Source organism: Salvia miltiorrhiza, chromosome 2, assembly GCF_028751815.1.
Source record: "Salvia miltiorrhiza cultivar Shanhuang (shh) chromosome 2, IMPLAD_Smil_shh, whole genome shotgun sequence".
NCBI classification, from domain to species: domain Eukaryota; kingdom Viridiplantae; phylum Streptophyta; class Magnoliopsida; order Lamiales; family Lamiaceae; genus Salvia; species Salvia miltiorrhiza.
The window spans coordinates 24338819-24357564 of NC_080388.1; the positions used below are offsets into that span (position 1 = coordinate 24338819).

The 18746-nt window shown below is 38.2% G+C and overlaps 4 protein-coding genes across 4 annotated transcripts; 2 read left to right on the top strand and 2 right to left on the bottom strand.

Annotated features, from left to right (window-relative positions):
- Positions 1 to 1183: 1183 nt before the first annotated feature.
- On the top strand, positions 1184 to 1777 carry LOC131008170 (uncharacterized). The gene has a single exon (XM_057935064.1). The coding sequence runs from the start codon at positions 1184 to 1186 to the stop codon at positions 1775 to 1777; it is 594 nt and encodes a 197-aa protein (XP_057791047.1).
- A 982-nt stretch (positions 1778 to 2759) lies between these two features.
- LOC131007791 (uncharacterized) lies at positions 2760 to 4543 on the top strand. Its single transcript, XM_057934708.1, has 2 exons — positions 2760 to 3719; positions 3797 to 4543. Exons 1-2 carry the CDS (start codon positions 3158 to 3160, stop codon positions 4411 to 4413), a joined length of 1179 nt encoding a protein of 392 aa, XP_057790691.1. The 5' UTR covers positions 2760 to 3157; the 3' UTR covers positions 4414 to 4543.
- A 2801-nt stretch (positions 4544 to 7344) lies between these two features.
- On the bottom strand, positions 7345 to 8848 carry LOC131008171 (uncharacterized). Its single transcript, XM_057935065.1, has 2 exons — positions 8309 to 8848; positions 7345 to 7884 (listed from the first exon to the last, which is right to left on the bottom strand). Exons 1-2 carry the CDS (start codon positions 8846 to 8848, stop codon positions 7345 to 7347), a joined length of 1080 nt encoding a protein of 359 aa, XP_057791048.1.
- A 3680-nt stretch (positions 8849 to 12528) lies between these two features.
- On the bottom strand, positions 12529 to 14659 carry LOC131007792 (50S ribosomal protein L24, chloroplastic). Its single transcript, XM_057934709.1, has 4 exons — positions 14408 to 14659; positions 13720 to 13758; positions 13014 to 13244; positions 12529 to 12882 (listed from the first exon to the last, which is right to left on the bottom strand). The coding sequence occupies exons 1-4, from the start codon at positions 14498 to 14500 to the stop codon at positions 12679 to 12681; spliced, it is 567 nt and encodes a 188-aa protein (XP_057790692.1). The 5' UTR covers positions 14501 to 14659; the 3' UTR covers positions 12529 to 12678.
- Positions 14660 to 18746: the final 4087 nt, after the last annotated feature.

Sequence of the window (18746 nt, forward strand, 5' to 3'; positions counted from 1 at the left end):
TCCGCCTTCCATGCGCTCAAGCAGGCTCTCACCACTACACCTGTACTAGGTATGCCAGATTTTTCTAAATCTTTTGTAGTGGAGTGCGATGCATCAGGTTGAGGCATTGGGGCGGTATTAATGCAAGATGATCGTCCAATTACTTATTTTAGCAAAGGCCTATCGAGTCAGCTATTGACAAAATCAACCTATGAAAAAAAGCTTATGGTGTTGGTGTTAGAAGTTCAACATTGGCGGCCATATCTCTTGGAAGGCCGATTTTTGGTCCGTATTGACCAAAGAAGCTTGAAGCAACTACTAGCTCAGACCTTAATAACACCAGCTCAGCAGAATTGGGCTGCTAAGCTTTTGGGATTTGACTTTGAAATCACCTATAAGGAGGGGAGGAATAATCGGGATGCAGACGCTTTGTCTAGAAGAGATGAGAAATTAGAATTGGCCTTAATATCGACGCCTTACAAGGCAAGCCAACTCCAAAACATTACAGTTTATCTCAGGGCACTTTTTTTTATAAGGGGCGTTTGGTTTACCAGTGGATTCTCCATGGATACCTAAGTTGTTGGGCGAATTCCATGCATCTCCAGCAGGGGGCACTCTGGCTCTTTCTGTACTTACCTTCGGTTGGCAGCCAACTTATATTGGCCCGGTATGATGAAGACCGTCACCCGTTTGTCGCAGAGTGTGACATTTGCCAGAAGAATAAATATGAAACAAAGAGCCCAGCCGGGCTGCTCAGTCCTTTGCCTCTTCCAGACCGCGTGTAAGCATGGATTTTATAACAGGCTTTCCTCGTTCAGGGGAATTGGATTGAATATTAGTTGTTGTAAATAGGTTTTCCAAATACTGTCATTTTTTAGGTCTCAAACACCCCTTTACAGCAAAGACAGTTGCTGACGTGTTCGCCCGAGAGGTGGTGCGTCTCCTTGGTATACCTGGGTCCATTGTTTCATATCGCGATCCAATGTTCTTAAGCTCATTTTGGCGCGAGTTGTTTAAAACAGCGGGTGCCACACTCTGTATGAGCTCTGCTTACCTTGCTGAGACGGATGGGCAAACTGAGGTCATGAATCGTTGTTTGAAGACCTATTTACGATGTTTCACATCGAAGAAGCCCAGGAGTTGGGGAAAGTGGCTTGCTTGGGCTAAGTTCTATTTTAATACCGATTTTTAGTCAAGCATATGAATGACCCCGTTTGAGGCAGTTTATGGGCGGCCACCGCCACCACTAGTGCCTTCCTTACCAAGCAAGGTGCGCGTGCAGGCTTTGGCGGACTCCCTCCGTGAATGTGATGAAGTACTGGCTCACTTGAGAGAGCATTTGACTAGCGCTCAACAGCATCTGGTTCCCGAGGCGAGCAAACACTGGAGGCCTTTGAAATTTGCCGTTGGAGACAGGGTATATCTTCGGTGTCGACCGTACCGCCAGCCAAGTCTTTTTCCAATAGCTCACGCTAAGCTTGCACCGCGGTACTTTGGCCCCTTTGAGGTGGAAGCACGAATTGGAGCAACAATGTACAGGTTGAAGCTACCAACATATTCAAAGATACACCCGGTGTTTCATGTGTCCTTGCTTAAGCTAGCAGTTGGGTCTATTTTAGGTTCCCCTACTTTGCCGGAGGAATTACTAGAGGCCGAACCGCCTTTTATTCCTACGGCTATCTTACAACGGCGATCTGTGGAAAGGAATGGCGAAATGGTAGAGCAAGTGCTCATTCAGTGGCATAGACTCGGGGAGGAAGATAGTTCGTGGATCGACATGGCTGACTTGCGTGGTTAGGTCCCTGAAGTCCGCCTTGAGGACAAGGCTGCTTCGCCGAAATGGGTAATTGATAGAGTGGCGCCGAGTGGTGCCTGGAAGGTTTACGCTCGGCGACAAAAGAAGGCGACAACATTGGATAATTAGGCGCTGGATTATCTTTTAGTGTTATGTTATGTTATTTCTTAGTATTTCTCTAAATTTATTTTGTACAGGCCTTGTAAAGCATTATGCTTGCATGGGCCTTAGTAGGGTATTTATAGGGTTTTTCTGCATGATTATTAGGGATTATTATTTTTTAGAATAAAAGACTGCGCAACAGTGTGAACAGAGTTCTCTCTATGGCTCCTTTCTAGCAAAGTATTCTTATTCAATTAATTTCAGTTATTAGTTCTTGTCATCTTTACTCTATCAGTCCCTAAGCATATTATAAATCCAACACATTCTAATATTCTCTTAGTCAACATCGAGAGAATAACACATTAAGGTAGAACTCTGCTCTCTATGTCTATTATATTCAACAATCACTATCCTAGTGAACGACATAATAAATTGAGGATCATAAGAACTCTGCTCTACTTCTATTATATTCAAACAATGTCATTCAAAGTTACTCTTTATTCATAATATCTTAAAGTTTATGCCATAACTGAAAACTAAGTTGCATAAAAAGCGGCATTGTTCTATGACTATGCTTTGAAGTCGGAATCTTGGATTACACAATTCGTTGAAAATATTGGTCCAAATTTATAGCCGAGATTATAAAAACAATTTGAATATTTGGTCAAAATGTATTTTATCAAATCTCAATCGAAATCTTAATACAAAGATTTGAAGTTGACCAATATTAATATGGCAATTCTAATTAAAGTCTTAATACAAAGAATTGAACTTGACCAAAATTCGTTCTGAAAAAGAAAATTCAAGTTATGAATAATTGGGAAGTAAATCCAAATACTTAAACAGTATTTGAAGGCACACACATAAATTGTCGTGGTTGGTAGGTAAGTGAAGCCCGTGATGGAAAAATTTCAAAAACCATATGATATGACAAATCAAACACAACAAGTGTCAGTCCAATTAATCATCGTCATATTTCTTCTCAAACCCAATATTCATCCACTTTAATCTGCATTCATATAATTCTTTTTAATTTTTGGGTTTGTTGTAATTTGTTTGATGAATGAAATTAGTAGCAAGTGATGAGGGGCCGCTTTCTTGAAAATGAAAAGGCAGAATTGCAATATTAATGTTAGCCAAGAGTAGAAACTCTTCTTCTTGTCTTCACATGTCAACCACTTTTTGTGTAATGAATTTACTTCTTCTTCTTCTTGCGTTCCCCTCAATTTCTCTTGTATTCAGCAAAATGCAGAAGCTCTGAACACCAAAAAAGAGAAAAGAATGTGGGAGAAGACGAAGAAGAAGAAAGAGAAGATACCAAGCGTGTGGTTTTCATTGAAGAACTCACTCCACTGCAAATCCGACCCCTCCGATGTGCACGACCCTCACCCTCACCCTCGGCGGCCGGAGAAGCATCTGAGCTCAATCCTCACCAAGAAAAGCGGCCGCTCCGGCTGCTCGAGGTCCATCGCCAATCTCAAAGACGTGATCCATGGCAGCAAGAGGCATCTCGACAGGCCCCCCGCTTGCAGCCCTCGCTCCATCGGCAGCAGCGAGTTTCTCAACCCCATCGCCCACGAGGTCATCTTCACCAACTCCAAATGCGACCTCAAAATCACCGGCTTCCACCACGACGCCGCCGCCGCCGCCGTCGGGAATTCAAGGCCCGCCCCTCAAACTGCAACTCTCAATACGAAAAATCCCAACCTCTCTCTCTCCCAAAAGCGCGCTCCGCTTGAGAGAAACGCCGCCGTCAGCGGCGGCGCTGCAACGTGCCACAAATGCGGCGAGCAGTTTGTGAAGTGGGAGGCTCTCGAATCCCACCATCTCTCCAAACATGCCGGTAGGTCCTAATTAATTAGGGTTTAGAAGAGATTAATTAATTTACGATTAATGAATATGAATTATATGTTTCTGCAGTGACGGAGCTAGTGGAAGGCGACTCGTCGCGGAAGATAGTGGAAATCATCTGCAGATCAAGCAAGACGGAGAGCCGCAGCGTGAGAATCGAGAGGGTGTTGAAGGTCCACAACATGCACAAGAGCTTATGCAGATTCGAGGATTACAGAGAGATGGTGAAGATGAGAGCAAGCAAGCTCCCCAAGAAACACCCGCGCTGCTTGGCCGACGGCAACGAGCTCCTCCGATTCTACGGCACCCACGCCGCCTGCGCCCTCGGCGTGGGGTCCTCGAGCCTCTGCGTGTCGGAGAAATGCAGCGTGTGCCGCATCATCCGACACGGCTTCTCCAGCAAGAGGGAGTTCAAAAACGGAGTGGGCGTTTTCACCACCTCCACGAGCGGGAGGGCGTTGGAGTCCATAGAGGAGGATCCGTCGCTTAGAAAGGCGTTGATCGTGTGCCGGGTGATCGCCGGGAGAGTGCACCGGCCCCTCGACAACGTGCACCACATCATCGGCCAGACGGGCTTCGACTCCCTGGCTGGGAAGGTTGGCTTGTACTCCAATGTTGAGGAGCTTTACTTGCTTAGCCCTAAAGCTCTGCTTCCTTGCTTTGTCGTCATATGTAAGACTACTTGAGGAGTATCATCATCTGCACAACTCATTCATTGCATTGCACCTTTAATGTAATCTAATGCAATGCAACTTTGAACTATTGATGTATATGTTGTGTTTGTTGTTAGTTAAAATTTGAAAAACGTTAGATTAATGTGATAGCCTATAAGCTCAGGGGTGGTATTTTCTTCTATTCACAATGCATGAGGAACTGTTTAGCAATATCAAAATGGTTTCAGGCTGAACTAATTCAGCTGATCATGGCCGTTGCTATCTGAAGATCATGATGCTCCTTAGCTGGTTATATATATACTCTGCTCATTCCTAGTGATAGGTTAGCAGTTAGATTCAATTTGTACGCATTACTCATTGAGTGGGAGAGAGAAGATTGTATGGTGAGAGAGATAGAAGTAGGCATTGATAGAGCTCAAGTCCTTACTGTTCTCCAAAGTTAATAAGATTTGATCGCTCTTTTCCGTAGATCTCCTCACAAGAGATCGAACCACGTAATTCTTGTGTGCATGGTTTTCTTGTGTCGATTGTTTCATAGCTGAAATTAACAACACGTGCTCTTAAATTTATCGGAAATTATAAATGATATTAATGAACGTCGCGCGTATAATACGGAAATAAAATACAGTATTTATAGACCTACAATGCATCCTACTTTGGAAAGGGATCAAAATCTTAAAAACAGATTATATGAATATTTATCCAAAAACAAAAGTAACAATTGTTCCGCTTCCAAAAACTTTTTATAATAACGATTTTGAGTTTCATGTCAAAAGTTATATATGTATGCATTAGATTCTACAGATAATCGATATTTGATCTATCCCTAAAGTCTAATTAGCATCAAATATTTGTTCCACAGTGTATTATGACAAGGGTTGCCTTTGTCCTGATTTTGAAATGCTACTTGTATGAAAATGTAATGTTTGTAGAGTACAATGATTGTGAACAATCTGCCCACATTCATAAAAATGTACATAATTATGTGCAGACTGACATAGAAAATGTAGCAAATCATTGGTCTTGAAATTTGACAAACGAAAACAGTGGACTCATTTTTGTGATTGTTGTAAGGAAGAAGGGTCAATATCGTAGTAGTGAATGTGAGAAAGTGATTGAAATCAATGAATGTATAAGAAGGAGGAATGTCTTGAGTTGCTTAGATTAAAGAGGCATGATAATAACAAATTGGATAAAAAATAATCCAAAAAAGTAGCTCTGCGTAATAAATGTGGGGTAAATAATGTGGGGGCTAGTTGGCAGTTATGAATCCTACAGTGTAAGTTCAAAATATAGAACAAGAATCGAGACAATAACAGGTCATTTGGTACTGGCAGTTTTATATTTGTCTCGACTTTCCTATTTGATTTCTTGTGTTTGTGCAACTCCCTTTTATTTTGATGCCCTCTCTAACTTTCATGTTGTATTTTATTTGTTATTTTTTCATTTGGAGCTATATCACAACTTTCTTTGAGGGGAACATGCTATCTTAACCACGAAGCTTCACGTCTTTCATATGATCCAGACATTATAGACAAGTAATGTCTTTGGTGCCCATCATTGTCATCTAGGGTATGACTTAAAAGGGTCAGCTTATAAGATATATTTAAGCGTTTATAAGTTATCAAAGTGTTTAAATAATTGAGTTTATGAGTGTGTTTGCTTTGAGGTATAAGGAATGAAGTCGTTTGCTTTTGATATATGAAAAAATTTGGACAGATTATATAATTTTTCTTAGGAAATGGATAATTTTATACCTAAGAGAGGGCGGTATAATTTTATACCACCTTATAAGGAGTGGATAAATATATTATACTTCAAAACAAACTAGTCAGTAACGCGTCGAAAATCGACGGGAATAAATGAAAACATATAAATATTTATAATTATTCAATACATTTTTTATTTGATGATTTTTTTTCACTAAAATAAAGATTTAAATAAATTTGTTTTAAAGTAAAAGTTGTTAACTAAATATATTTTTATTAATATTTAGTCAAACAATTCTCTCAACTCAGAAGCTAATTGTAAGAAACTAATTTTAGACACTTCCAGCGATCCAATCTGATTGTGATGATTTTAGAAATTTCCGATGCTTAAAAGTCAACTTCTGTCTCCCCCTCCAAAAAAAAAAAAAAAAACAAATTCCGAAGTCCCAAGCCATAACATGATATTGTAAAAGATGAAATATATCCATCATCATATAACATATTATTGTAATGCAATTATATATAAAAGAAAAGAAAAACCTAAGAAACCCTTGAAAGCACAAAAGAAGCAGACTAAGGGCCGAGCCCCATTAAAACCCTTTTACGGAAAATTCGGTAGGAAAAATCGTAGAAAGAAAAAAGAGTACTCGTCTAAAACAAAAACAAAAAGAAAATGAAAAAGGAGCAGGAAGGTCAGTTTCAAAAACTCCGGCCTAACCATCGTCCCTAAGCCGACCCGGCTCAACCATCCTTATATAAAATATTTTACCTATAAACATGAAAAAATATGATGGGAATTATTGCACCTTTCTTCCCTCCAAGCACAAGCAGCACACACATATCAAATCAACCTAGCAAAATATAAGAAAAAAAAATATTTTAAATAATATCGTTAATGACTTACAACTTTTAAAGTTTGAATAAAATATTAAATTAGCAATTACCTCATAATCTATCGAAAATTTCATCATACACAACATTAGTTGTTGTGTCTTGCGTATGACCACTCTCATCACATACTCAAATCTTTAGACCTCTTTTTCTAGTGACTCTTGAGATTGCCACGTAGAGTTGTCCATGACTAAAAATTGGTTTCGGTAGGTATAATCCTACATTTGAAAGAGATTGTCACTGGCTTTTATTTATTGTCATAGCAAAACAAACACTCACAGGAAATTGTCTTCTCTGAAACTGAATTGGAAATTTAGCGAAATCTGATGGTCTCATAATCATTCTAGCTATGGAAAATTTCTTGCATGCCCACATTTTTTCCTGAAATGAGTTTGCCTTCAATTACGCGTTCCCCAAGTTGAGTTACTATCAGCCTAATGCCATTGCAAAGCTCATTAGATGGATCAATATTTCTGAGAAGCATTATTATGCATCCTTCTTTCAATTTAATTTCATGACTCGGTAATCCTGAACACTTGATTGTGTTGAGATATTCAACCGAGAATACATGTTCATCAAGGTCCACTTGTCCATCTTCTTTGCAAATACTATCTGAACTTAGGTAAACCCTTTCCTTGCTAGACATCAAAGACATGACGTAATCATTGATCGTATCAACCATCTCATTGGTGGGGGCCAAGATAGCTCTATTCTTAAACATTTCCGGATCAAATGCATTATTCATGACGTCATTATATGTGTTTTCCACTATAGCTGCAATAGGATTTGTTGCATTGCGTATAAGGATATCTTCTGATAATGCCACAACAGATTCTCCCTTCCCTATACGTTGTATTGTAGTCTTTTCATGAAAATATCCTAACTATACATAATTACATTTAAATGTTCACAAAATCAATCAAGATAAGCCATTTAACCTTACTGTGTCGTCTTGTAAAGTATGTAATCCATAGAAAAACGATCTATTACTACATTAGTTTTAATTAGCCTAATATAATTGACAAATGCCGTCGTATTCTATCAAGGTATTTGGATTTAGAATAAATTAATAAATTTTTGTTATTATCGCTGAACTTAATTTACTATAGTCGCCTTTATATAACATCTACTAAGGAATGAGGACTAATTCGAACAATGCAAGATAAAATTATTAAGATAAATACATAGATACAAATAATTAGTAATTTTTATATTTTAATATTTTTTATTTGAATTAAAATAATATTAATAAATTATCATGGAGTATAATTTTTTTTAAATATATATTTAGATTAAGATTAAAATACCTGTAATCTCATGTTCTTAGTTAACTTGAGAACTTGACACGAATTCCAAAGTTGAGATGAACTTATAGAGGCATGCACAATGTCATGCCGACTTCCCTTAGGGATCACTGGAAGTATCTGTCGTAAGTCGCCTCCTAAAACAACCAACAAACCTCCAAAAGGTTTTCCAGGCCTATCGGAAGATCTCATAATATCCCTTAGGCTTCTATCAAGCGCTTCAAAACAATATCTATGCGTCATTGGTGCCTCATCCCAAATAATAAGCTTTGTTTTAACAAGTAGTCCAGTTAAATCGTTATCTGGGTTTATCTTGCTGCACGTGGAGTTTTTGTGGCAGTCCAATGGTATACCGAATCTAGAGTGTGCAGTCCTGCCCCTAGGCAACAATAACGATGCTATACCACTCGAAGCTACTGGAAGTACTATATCGCCCCTCCCACGTGTGGCCGAGCATAAGGTGTTCCAAATATATGTCTTTCCTGTACCACCATATCCATATAGAAAGAAAAATCCTACCTCGCCTTTATCAACTGCCGTCATTATTGTTTCATAAACCATTCTTTGCTCATCTGTCAAAGAGGGATATAGCTTAGCGTGCTCTTCTTTCATTTATTCTATGTTGTAAGACATCTCTTCCAATATCAGTAGATTTTCTGAATTAGATATGACAGTTTCGTTTGGTAACGGCATGCCAGGAAAATTGACTAAACTGGTGGAATTAGCTATAAGCAACCAATGCTAGATTTTTTAATTGGTCATTTGTAACTGCAAATCTATTTAATAAAAGTCATTAGAACAATATAATATATAAATCAAAACTATAAACCATAGATCATAGATACATTGGCGCCACTTTCATGTCAAGTAAATATATGGGTCCAATAGTTAGTATTTAATGATATACAACCAAAAATTAATAAGATCATATTATGTTTACTGTGAAATATTAATATTTTTCTCTATTAAAAATAATTTTTTGTGATTATTCAATTTATTTTTTATTTCATAAATTTCTTTTCACTAAAGAGAGCATCTAATAAAATTGTGTTAAATTAAAAGGATGTAATATTTATTTGAAATAGGCCTAAAATAAATATTTTATGAAATATATATATATATATATATATATATATATATATATATATATTTACATGTAAATAACGATTTTGTTTAACAAAAGATTGATGTTAGCTGCAAAAATAATAAAAAATATTATAATTATTTTTTGTTTAAATATAATATTTTACCTTTAACGAAATTATAATAATAAATAAAATTTAAAAATATATAATGGTGAAACATGAAATCAACGCCTAATCTAAAAAGCAATAATCGAGACAGGATTTACGTGGTTCGGTCATTAAGACCTACATCCACGGGTGTTCTTCGAGTTCTTCCACTATATTGTGAGATAATTACATTGTACAAGTGTTGCTTCAAAATAAACTATCATCCTAATGCTAAAGCTAACCTTCTATTTATAGATGTGAGAGTGAGCCCTAAAGGCCTTAGGCCCATGAACTCTAATAATTGGATTTAGGCCCTTTAATGCCTTAATATACTTTAGTCTTGATTTGACCCATCTGCCCTGTTCTTCGTTGCCCGTGTTGAGTAGCTCCCTTGAGCTGCACAGGCGAGTCTGCGCTGCTGAGTAACTTGGGTAGTCTGCGCCGCCAAGTCCCTTCGTCTGCGCTGCCGGGTCCCTTCGTCTGCGCTGCCGGATCCCTTTATTATCTGAGGTCTTGAATTAAACCTGCGTTGGTTGGCTTCGTTCAATAAGAATAATAATAACAATAATAATAATCAGGTAATATATTCTTGTATTGCCAAGCACAGCGCTGATGAGTATTCTAGTCCTCATCAGCTACTCCCCCCTTAGTCTCAGTGCAGACGTATGTTTAATTGGTATTACTAACTGAATTAATAGATTCTGTATTTATAATGTGTATAATTTGACTTTATGGTTGGGATATAATTAATGCATAAGAAATTATAGGTTCAAAATTAGATATATAGAAATTTGTTGATTAAAAATTTAGAAAAAATAAGAATGAATGAGAATTGAGGAAAATTAGAATAGAGTGATTCTATTACGCCATGTAGGATAGAGCTTATTTTACTTTTATATATATATAGATAAGATATAAAAAATATGATCCCCACTTTAAGTGATTAATTTATACTTCATTATATTATCCCTCTATTTAGAGGGATAAAAAGCAAACGGACCCTATAAGCTTAAGAGAGATTTTTTTTAGAAAGAGAAAATATTTGTTAAAGAGAAAAAATATTTGTTAGAGAGAGAAAATTGAAAAGGTGTAAACTTGAAATAGTATATGATGAAAATAATAAATTATAGTTGAATCATATTTGTAAAATTATGAAAAAATAAATAGGAATAGAGGAAACTTATATTTTGGGAAGCTTATAAGCTTATAAGTTTTTCAAGAACTTATTTTGCTAAACACTTTTAATAAAGTGATGTAAGCTATTTTAAATTATTTTTAAGAACTTGTAAGCTCACCCAGGCACCCTCCTAATGATGTAAATGGGTTAAAATAGTGTAACATGTATTTTTAAGATTTACTTATCTCAAGTTTGAATCTCACCAATATATTATAGATCGAACCTATGAAGTCACATTTGATTTGCAAGTATGGTTTACTATTTTGTGTAGTCTACATGCTAGTGCACGAGATTTACCTTAATGCACACCTTGGTAGCAAATACGATTTTCCCTTGTCAACACACTCAAATCATCACATTGATATGAACTCATTTTTGGACCTTTTTAATAGGAAAAAAACAAAAAGGTAAGATGAAGAAATCTGCTCTCCTTAGCTGTATGATACTTGGTAATTAATACTAGTATTCAATTGTAGCTGTATGATAAGTGTACTCTGGCAAATTTCATTGGTTCTTCAGACTGAGAAGGAACAAAAGAGAGGCAGGTTGCTTGGGGAGAATCAAATCTTCTGCAACCAAAATTAAAACATGGATTTTAAATGGAGTGGTAGACGCAACTTATGAATGCTTGCACCACTCATAACTATCTATATTAGGTTCAAATAATTTAAAAGTATATTCTAATGTAGAAGGCATTAATGGTGATATGGACTCTTCACAAGAAACAACCTGCCACCCTTCTCTCTCCCCCCCCTCTCTCTCTAACAAGAAGGATTTTGTTTACAAGAATTCACCACCAAAAATTGATCCCAAAACCTTCTTGTAATGGCTTTTCTCATCTGATTCATTCTGCAAAAGCCTTGGAAATTCCCCAGGAGCCAACCAATATCAAAATATCCAGGAAAAACATACTAAAAATAATACTCCATAATTTCCATATGATATGACAGTTAATGGTTTAATCTGTTTGCGAAACTGAAGTTTGGCTACTCCCTCTGTTTTGTAGACTAAATGAATTTGTAAAATCATGGAACTTCATAACACTCAAGTGGCATAATGAAACAGTCACTAGCAGCTACGCTAGGTAAATTTGTTCACGATGGGATGAGATGAGCATGATTGGTGAACTGAGCTACTAGAACCTCAACCCAGGTTGTGGATCCCTGTTCATATTATAGTCTATCCATGTTACGCATTTTCACGAGCAACCCCAGACTAAACATCATCCAATCAAATTTTGAGTCTTCTATTCTTCTCCAATACTCACTATAGCTATATACATGTTACTGTCTTAAAACTATGAGTTAATAGTTCTTAGACTAGGTACAAAACCCTCAAAAGATTTCATAAGCTTAAATGTCAATTAATAAAATTGAGCATTTTAACAAGAATTCAGACCTAGTTATATACCACTTCAAAACCTACACAAGACCTAAATAAAATCTTGCTAATAACTCAGCAGCAAAATCTATCAATCGCCCACCTAATTTATAAAGGAGAGGAAAGAGAAAAGATAGTAGAAGAACACCTGCCAACAAACTCAGCTGCAAAATCTCCAAATACGACACCATGACTAGGCAGCAGAATACACCAATGCATATTTTAGTTCCAGGTAAATTAGTTGAATAATCATCTATATAACTGCTTATTCTTATGCAACATCTAAGTTAAACCTTTTGCAAATTATTTAGATGATTAGCAGCATCTTCCCTTCATGATTTTCAAGAAAAGAGAATGCAAAAATCCATCAATTACAGAAAGACATGTTGTCATTCACATCGAGAGGTTACCATACACTAACAAATGCATGAAAATTTTATCAAGTTGACCATATTAGGATTTAGGAAGGAGCAAATGTGTGTCCTTTGAAAGTAAGTCAAAAGAATAAATGAAGGTGTACAAATTGCAGATCCTAGAATATTACATTGCTGGGATATATGAACGGATATAGAGAACCTGGTATCCTAAGAGGCAGCAGCTAATTCTGTTGCTTTCTCTTTTTCTTTAGCCACTCTCTTCCAGTTCTCTGCACTGTCAATGATTTCTCCCGTCTTTATTAGGTAACGAACACGTTTACCATTATCCAGGGTTTTATGACCAACCCTGCTCACCACATCCTTCTCTTTCGAATATAGCATAACATTTGAGCTGTGAATAGGGGCTTCGATCTGAAAATAGATAAAACATTAAACTTGTGAATAAGTGGAATGATTTCACTGAAACTTACATGCATATCACCACATACGATTTTCAAGCATGAATTGTAGGTCTAAGCTCAAAGTTGAGAAGAGAAAATAACCTTGATTATCTGCCCTGGTTCATCCTCCCCCTTGCTCTTAACATGCTTTGTCTTCAAGTTAATATCTTTAATTACAATGCTGCTGTTATGCGTGATAATCCTGCTAACCTCACCAACTTTACCTTTGTCCTTTCCGGAAATGACTTTTACAGTATCTCCAAGTTTAACGTGCATTTTATGTAGCACTGGTAGACTGTTTGGTTTGCACTCTTTCCGCTCCCATCGTTTAAGCTGTTGGTGATATTTCAATATGGTTAGTAAGGAACTTCGGTTGCAACTTTGCAGATACATTCTGAATTGTAGAATGCTCTGAGCTGTGTTACATAACAAAATGCTGGAATTGTGAGCACAGCAGAAATGCAACTCTTCGAATGCAGGAATCAATCAAGCAAACCGAAGGTAATTTAAAAAACAATCAAGACACCACAATAGAATGAACGAGATACAGGTGAATAACTGGAAGCATGACTTGTTCCTGTCCAATCCTAGATTACTTATGGTATGACAATTAGTTTCATCAGGTTATGCTAAATGTGCATACCATACACCGGGAGACTACACTCAAGAGAAAAGTAAGAGTTTTTTGTTTGATTTTGTATTGCATTAAGCATAATTAAGATTCAACTTAAGCATGTGCAGCTAAGTCAGGCACATTTCTTTCCTACTAGGAGCAAAAGACGTGTAAACATAATCAAAATCAACCAACCTTTGCGACAATTGAACTTGGCTGCTCTGTTGACTTAACCTGCACACAGAAGCACAAGTTATTACAACAAACCAACGCTGCATCTAGGTTCACGGCTTCTGGAATATAAAATAGGCAGCATGCAAATCTCACACATTGCACCAAAAACAATTCCCTAAGTTCACAAAACAAGCTATATATATGCATTGACATCCTAGCTTACTGAGTTCGACTATGTAACTATGTGAGACCAATCGCTCAGAAACCTCGGAATTCTATATACTTTTTTCATTACAATTATATATTTTTAAAAAAAAATCATTACAAGTATATTAATTAATGTGTAAAAAGAAGTATACTGAAGTGTAATCACACAATTCAGCTCCTTTAACAAGATAACATCAATCTCGTTTCTCTGTTTCATTTCAATTGCTCATAAACATAGAGTTACTCATAATCAAAATTAAGATTGTATTAAGCGAAAATAAGCCATTTCGCAAGGGGGATAAATGCCACAACTTAATTTATTAAGACTTCAAATATGGCAGCCAGGGTTTTAACACAAAGAGCTCATATCGAAAGTTATAACTCCGTGTTCAGTTAAAACTCTTTTTTTGACATATTAAATTGTGAATTTCGAATTTATTTAACTGATGATTTCGAGAAACTAATAGATAATAGAGCGGAAATTTTGAAAAGAAAAACGTACAAGAGGCAGATGGAGGGAGGGAGTGACGCGTTGGCCAAGGAAGGAACTGGTGCCGAGATTTAACGACGTAAATGAGCTCTGAAGAGCGGCCATTGTTGAAGGACTAGGATTTCTCTCACTAGGCGCAGTGAGTTGTGTGAAAGAGATAGAGAGATAATGTTGGAAAATTGGCTTCCTATTCTGTGCTCCAAAGCCCGGTTTCTACAGTTGAACACTAGTCTTCTAAAGTCGTGTGCTATTCTAACTATAGATAAATAACTAAAAGTCGTGTTCAGGTCTAATGTGATTAACGAAATTAGAGAGGTCAATAGAGCCCGAAACTTGTAATCTGGTCCGAATGGACAGACAACTTGAGAGGGCTAGAGCTGAAAATTTTCAGCTAGATAAAATTTCTGTCCGAATAGCGCGTAATCGAATAGCATGATTAGTCGATTGGGTTGGCTCGAAAATTGCTAGAACATTATAGAGCTAATATAAAAACAATGTGTTCATCTGATTATATTAAAATATGGGGCAAAATGAGATATACCCTTTTTGAAAGACAAGATATAAAAAATACCCACTATTTACAAAACAACAAATTATACCCACTTAGGACATTTTTATCCTTATGTATCATTCACGCATTGCTCGACACTGAAGTGTCGAGTGTCGAGTATCGAGCATAGACTATCGAGCATCGAGGTGTCGAGCACCAAACTGTCGAGCTAGGTGGAGGTGTCGAGCTTCGAGCAAGGCGGAGGTGTCGAGCGTCGAGCAATAGTTCAAATTGAACTATTGGTCGACTTTAAGTGTTGAGCAACTGAGCGTCGAGCACTGAACCATCGAGCATTGCGTGGTTAGGTGCGACGAGGAAGAGGCACGTCGTGGTGAGGCGAGGCGAGGCACAATGAGGAGGAGGTGCGCCGCGGCGAGGTGAGGCGAGTCACGGCGACGCAGAGGCTCGCCGCTACGAGGCGACGCGGCCAAGATAGAGGAGGGCGATGCGGCTGGGCGGTTGGAGCGGAGGAGCGACTGGGCGGGAGAGAGGTTGCAGGAGAGGCGCGGCGCGACAAGACTGAGACGCGGCAGATCTGGGAAGCCGCAGCGGAGGCGTGATGCAATTGCCGGAGAGAGAAAACGGTGGAGAGAGAAAGAGATAAGAGAAAAAGTTCCATGGAAGGGGTCACCACGTTTGGAGGGAGAGGGGGCATGGCTGGAAATTTCTTTTTTTTTTTTTAAGGATACAAATGTCAAGTTTTTGAAAAAAAGGATACTATATTTATGTTTTAGTTTGTGTGGGTATTTTTTTTGTTTTTATCTTTGAGAGTGGGTAAAATCTACCATTAACCCTTAAAATGTTCTTGTTATTCGATTTTCTAATTTCAATAATTTACTTCTTAAAATTAATACTCCCTCCATCCACCAAAAATTGAGCACATTCTTTGGGCACAAGTTTTAATAAAATGGGTGGTTAGTGGGAAAAAGGTCACACCATTATATGAAATGAGTGTTTGAGATTGAATTAAAAGTGATTTTTTGTTTTAAATAAGGGGTATTTGTAAGGATAAAATATAAGGAAAAGAGGTGGGACCAAGTACTAAAAGAAATCTGCCCTATTTTTTGTAGACCTCAAATATAGTAATTGTGCCCCATTTTCTGTGGACGAAGAAAGTATAATACTCCCTTCGTTCCACTATAAGTGGCTCAAACCTTTCCGGCACGACAATTAAGAAAAAGGTGTGAATTTTTTCATTTATAAAAATGGGCCATTTATAGTAAGATGATCCAAAATGAGATACATGTCATTTTTAATGGAACAGAGAGAGTAATATTTTTTTTCAAAGTGATGCGACTAGAAATAACTTTAATAATTGGAAAATAGATAAAAGCAATAAACGACACAAGGATATACGTGGTTCGATCATAAATGATCTACGTCCACGGGGTTGCTCGAGTTTCACTATATCTCGGGTGGGATTGTTGGATTTGTATACTGAAAGCAAGAACCTTTTATGCTTGTATACAATGATTCCTATGTTCACTGTTTTAATCTCCTATATGTTTGTGTTCATGATTGCATATGTATGTTCTTTATCTCTATATAAGTAGATTATATGGTGTGTTGTAGATCACAGAAGACCATATAATTGGATTAACCTTAAGAGATATAATATGATCACAGCCGAGATGACTTTAGGACGAGTCATCGGTTTAGGCTGCGGTATAGATGGAAGTAGTTTGTCTTGGCTACTTGTCTATACTGGTACGTCATAACGTATTGATAGGACCACAGTGAGATGTATTCTTCTATCTGACTTAACTGAAGAATCAAAGATCTCGGTGACTTATAAGATCTTAATACTAATAAGATTTCATATATATATGTTAATTCGTATATCACTTTGACTTACTATGAGTGAGAGTTATATAGTAACTTGAGTACTCTGTATCTTGGGTGATAGCGGTTAACATATGATATTTGATTATCTGTATTAGTACCCGTATCCGATATAGGATAATGATATCCCCTTAAGAAGCTCAATAATGTTTATTGCGCTAAACCCTGCAGGTTGATTAAGTTCAGGCGCAATAATAAGGTTTGAGTGGTACTGCTTAAGGATTACAAAGAGATTAATTAATTTAAGCTGTCAGAGCTTTAATTAATTAATGGATGTTAGATATTTTAAATACGGGGATTTAATAATTCTAAATACAAGCCCCGACTCAACACCGGCAATAAAGGGGTAAGTCAATATTGGTTTTCTAGTGGAATGAACTAATATTTATAAATTAATTATGGTCTGGGCTGACCATAGATAATTAATTTATTTGAGGCCCATTTTTATTCCTTGTATCTGGTCCCTGGACTGGCCCAAAGTCTCCTAGCCCTAGAAGGAGCAGAAATCGCCCCCCATCTAGAAACTGGCGCCCCATGTGTTTTATTTTATTATAAAATACAGCTGTCAGCTCTCAGAAAAATACACTGATAAAACTTAGAGTTTTGGAGAGCTGTAGAGGCGCAGGAAACGTGTGGGAGCTTTCTGCCTTGGGACTTTCACAATTCGTTGTCCATCCAACGGTGAAAGCTGAGCGGGATACAGTTCAGAAGATCAGAACTAGAGTCTTTCGATTCGATCATCGACAGCCTCTGCATACGCTTCACAAGTAAGTAATCCTAACACCAACGTGCAGCTGTTAAATTCATAGGAGCATGTTAGGATTAATCGTTGTATGATAAATTAATAATAATCCAAGAAACGATCATCAGGCAAACGGAGCATTAATTCAGTTTAATATTCCTTCAATTGGTATCAGAGCCCAGGATTAATTTCTTGGCTCTATTATTAATTTATGTACGATTAATAATGTGCGTTGTTTTTACTGTTGTTGTTCTTCGTGGTCTGTTGATTCGTGGGATACGTCGTTTTGACGTTGTAATCATTTTTCACCGCGAGAAAATCCGTGGTTAGATTATGATTTCAAATTGTATTTATTTTTCCTTTGTAATCTGTAAAACTGTGAAACGAGATGAAGATGACGACGAATTAACATCGAAAGGAACGAACGTTGGAGCAAGCGGGCTGCAGGCGCCGAGGGCAGCGCGCGCACGAGCGCTTGCGCGCTGTGCGCCGCGCGTCTGGTTAGGCTACCGTGCACGCCGCTGCTGCTCTTGCCGAGGGCGCCGTGCGCGAGGCGGCTGCTGCTGTGCGGGTCAGGCAGCGGACGAGGAGGCAGCCGGCAGGGGCGATGCGCGCCCGGGGCCGCGCCTGCGCGCTTTGCGCGCTGCGCACCCAGCGGGCGACGCGCTGCCGCTGCTGCCACTGCTGCCACTGCTACTGCCGTGCGCCGGGGATCTGCTGCGCTGCTGCCGCTGCTGCTGGATGCGCCGGGGACTGCTGCTGCTGGTGCTGTCGACCGGAGGCTGCTGCTCGCTTTGGAGGCTGCCGCGCCGGGCTGATGCGCACGCCGAACCGCTGCTGGGCTGCCGCGCCGTGGCTGGTGCAGCGGCGCCGTGCGTGTTGTCCATTGGCATGGTGGCGGCGGCAGCTAGGGTTTCCAAACCCTAGCTGCGTGTCTTAAACCCTAGGGGGCCCAAACCCTATTTTCCAAAGACGGGCCGGATGAAGCAGTTCGGGCCAAGAGTTTAGTTTTTGGGCGTTTCTTTTCTGTTTTAAATGTAATAGATTAGAAATTGGGATTCCACGAATGGGTCACGAAGAATTTAATTCTTTTATTCTGTTCTTTGCATGCCATGGTGTTTATCCCTTATGCTCTTTACCTGCTTTTCTTTGTCTTTGCTTGTTAATATGTTTTTATTAACTGCGCTTAGACAAGCATGATAGTAGATTTATCGTTT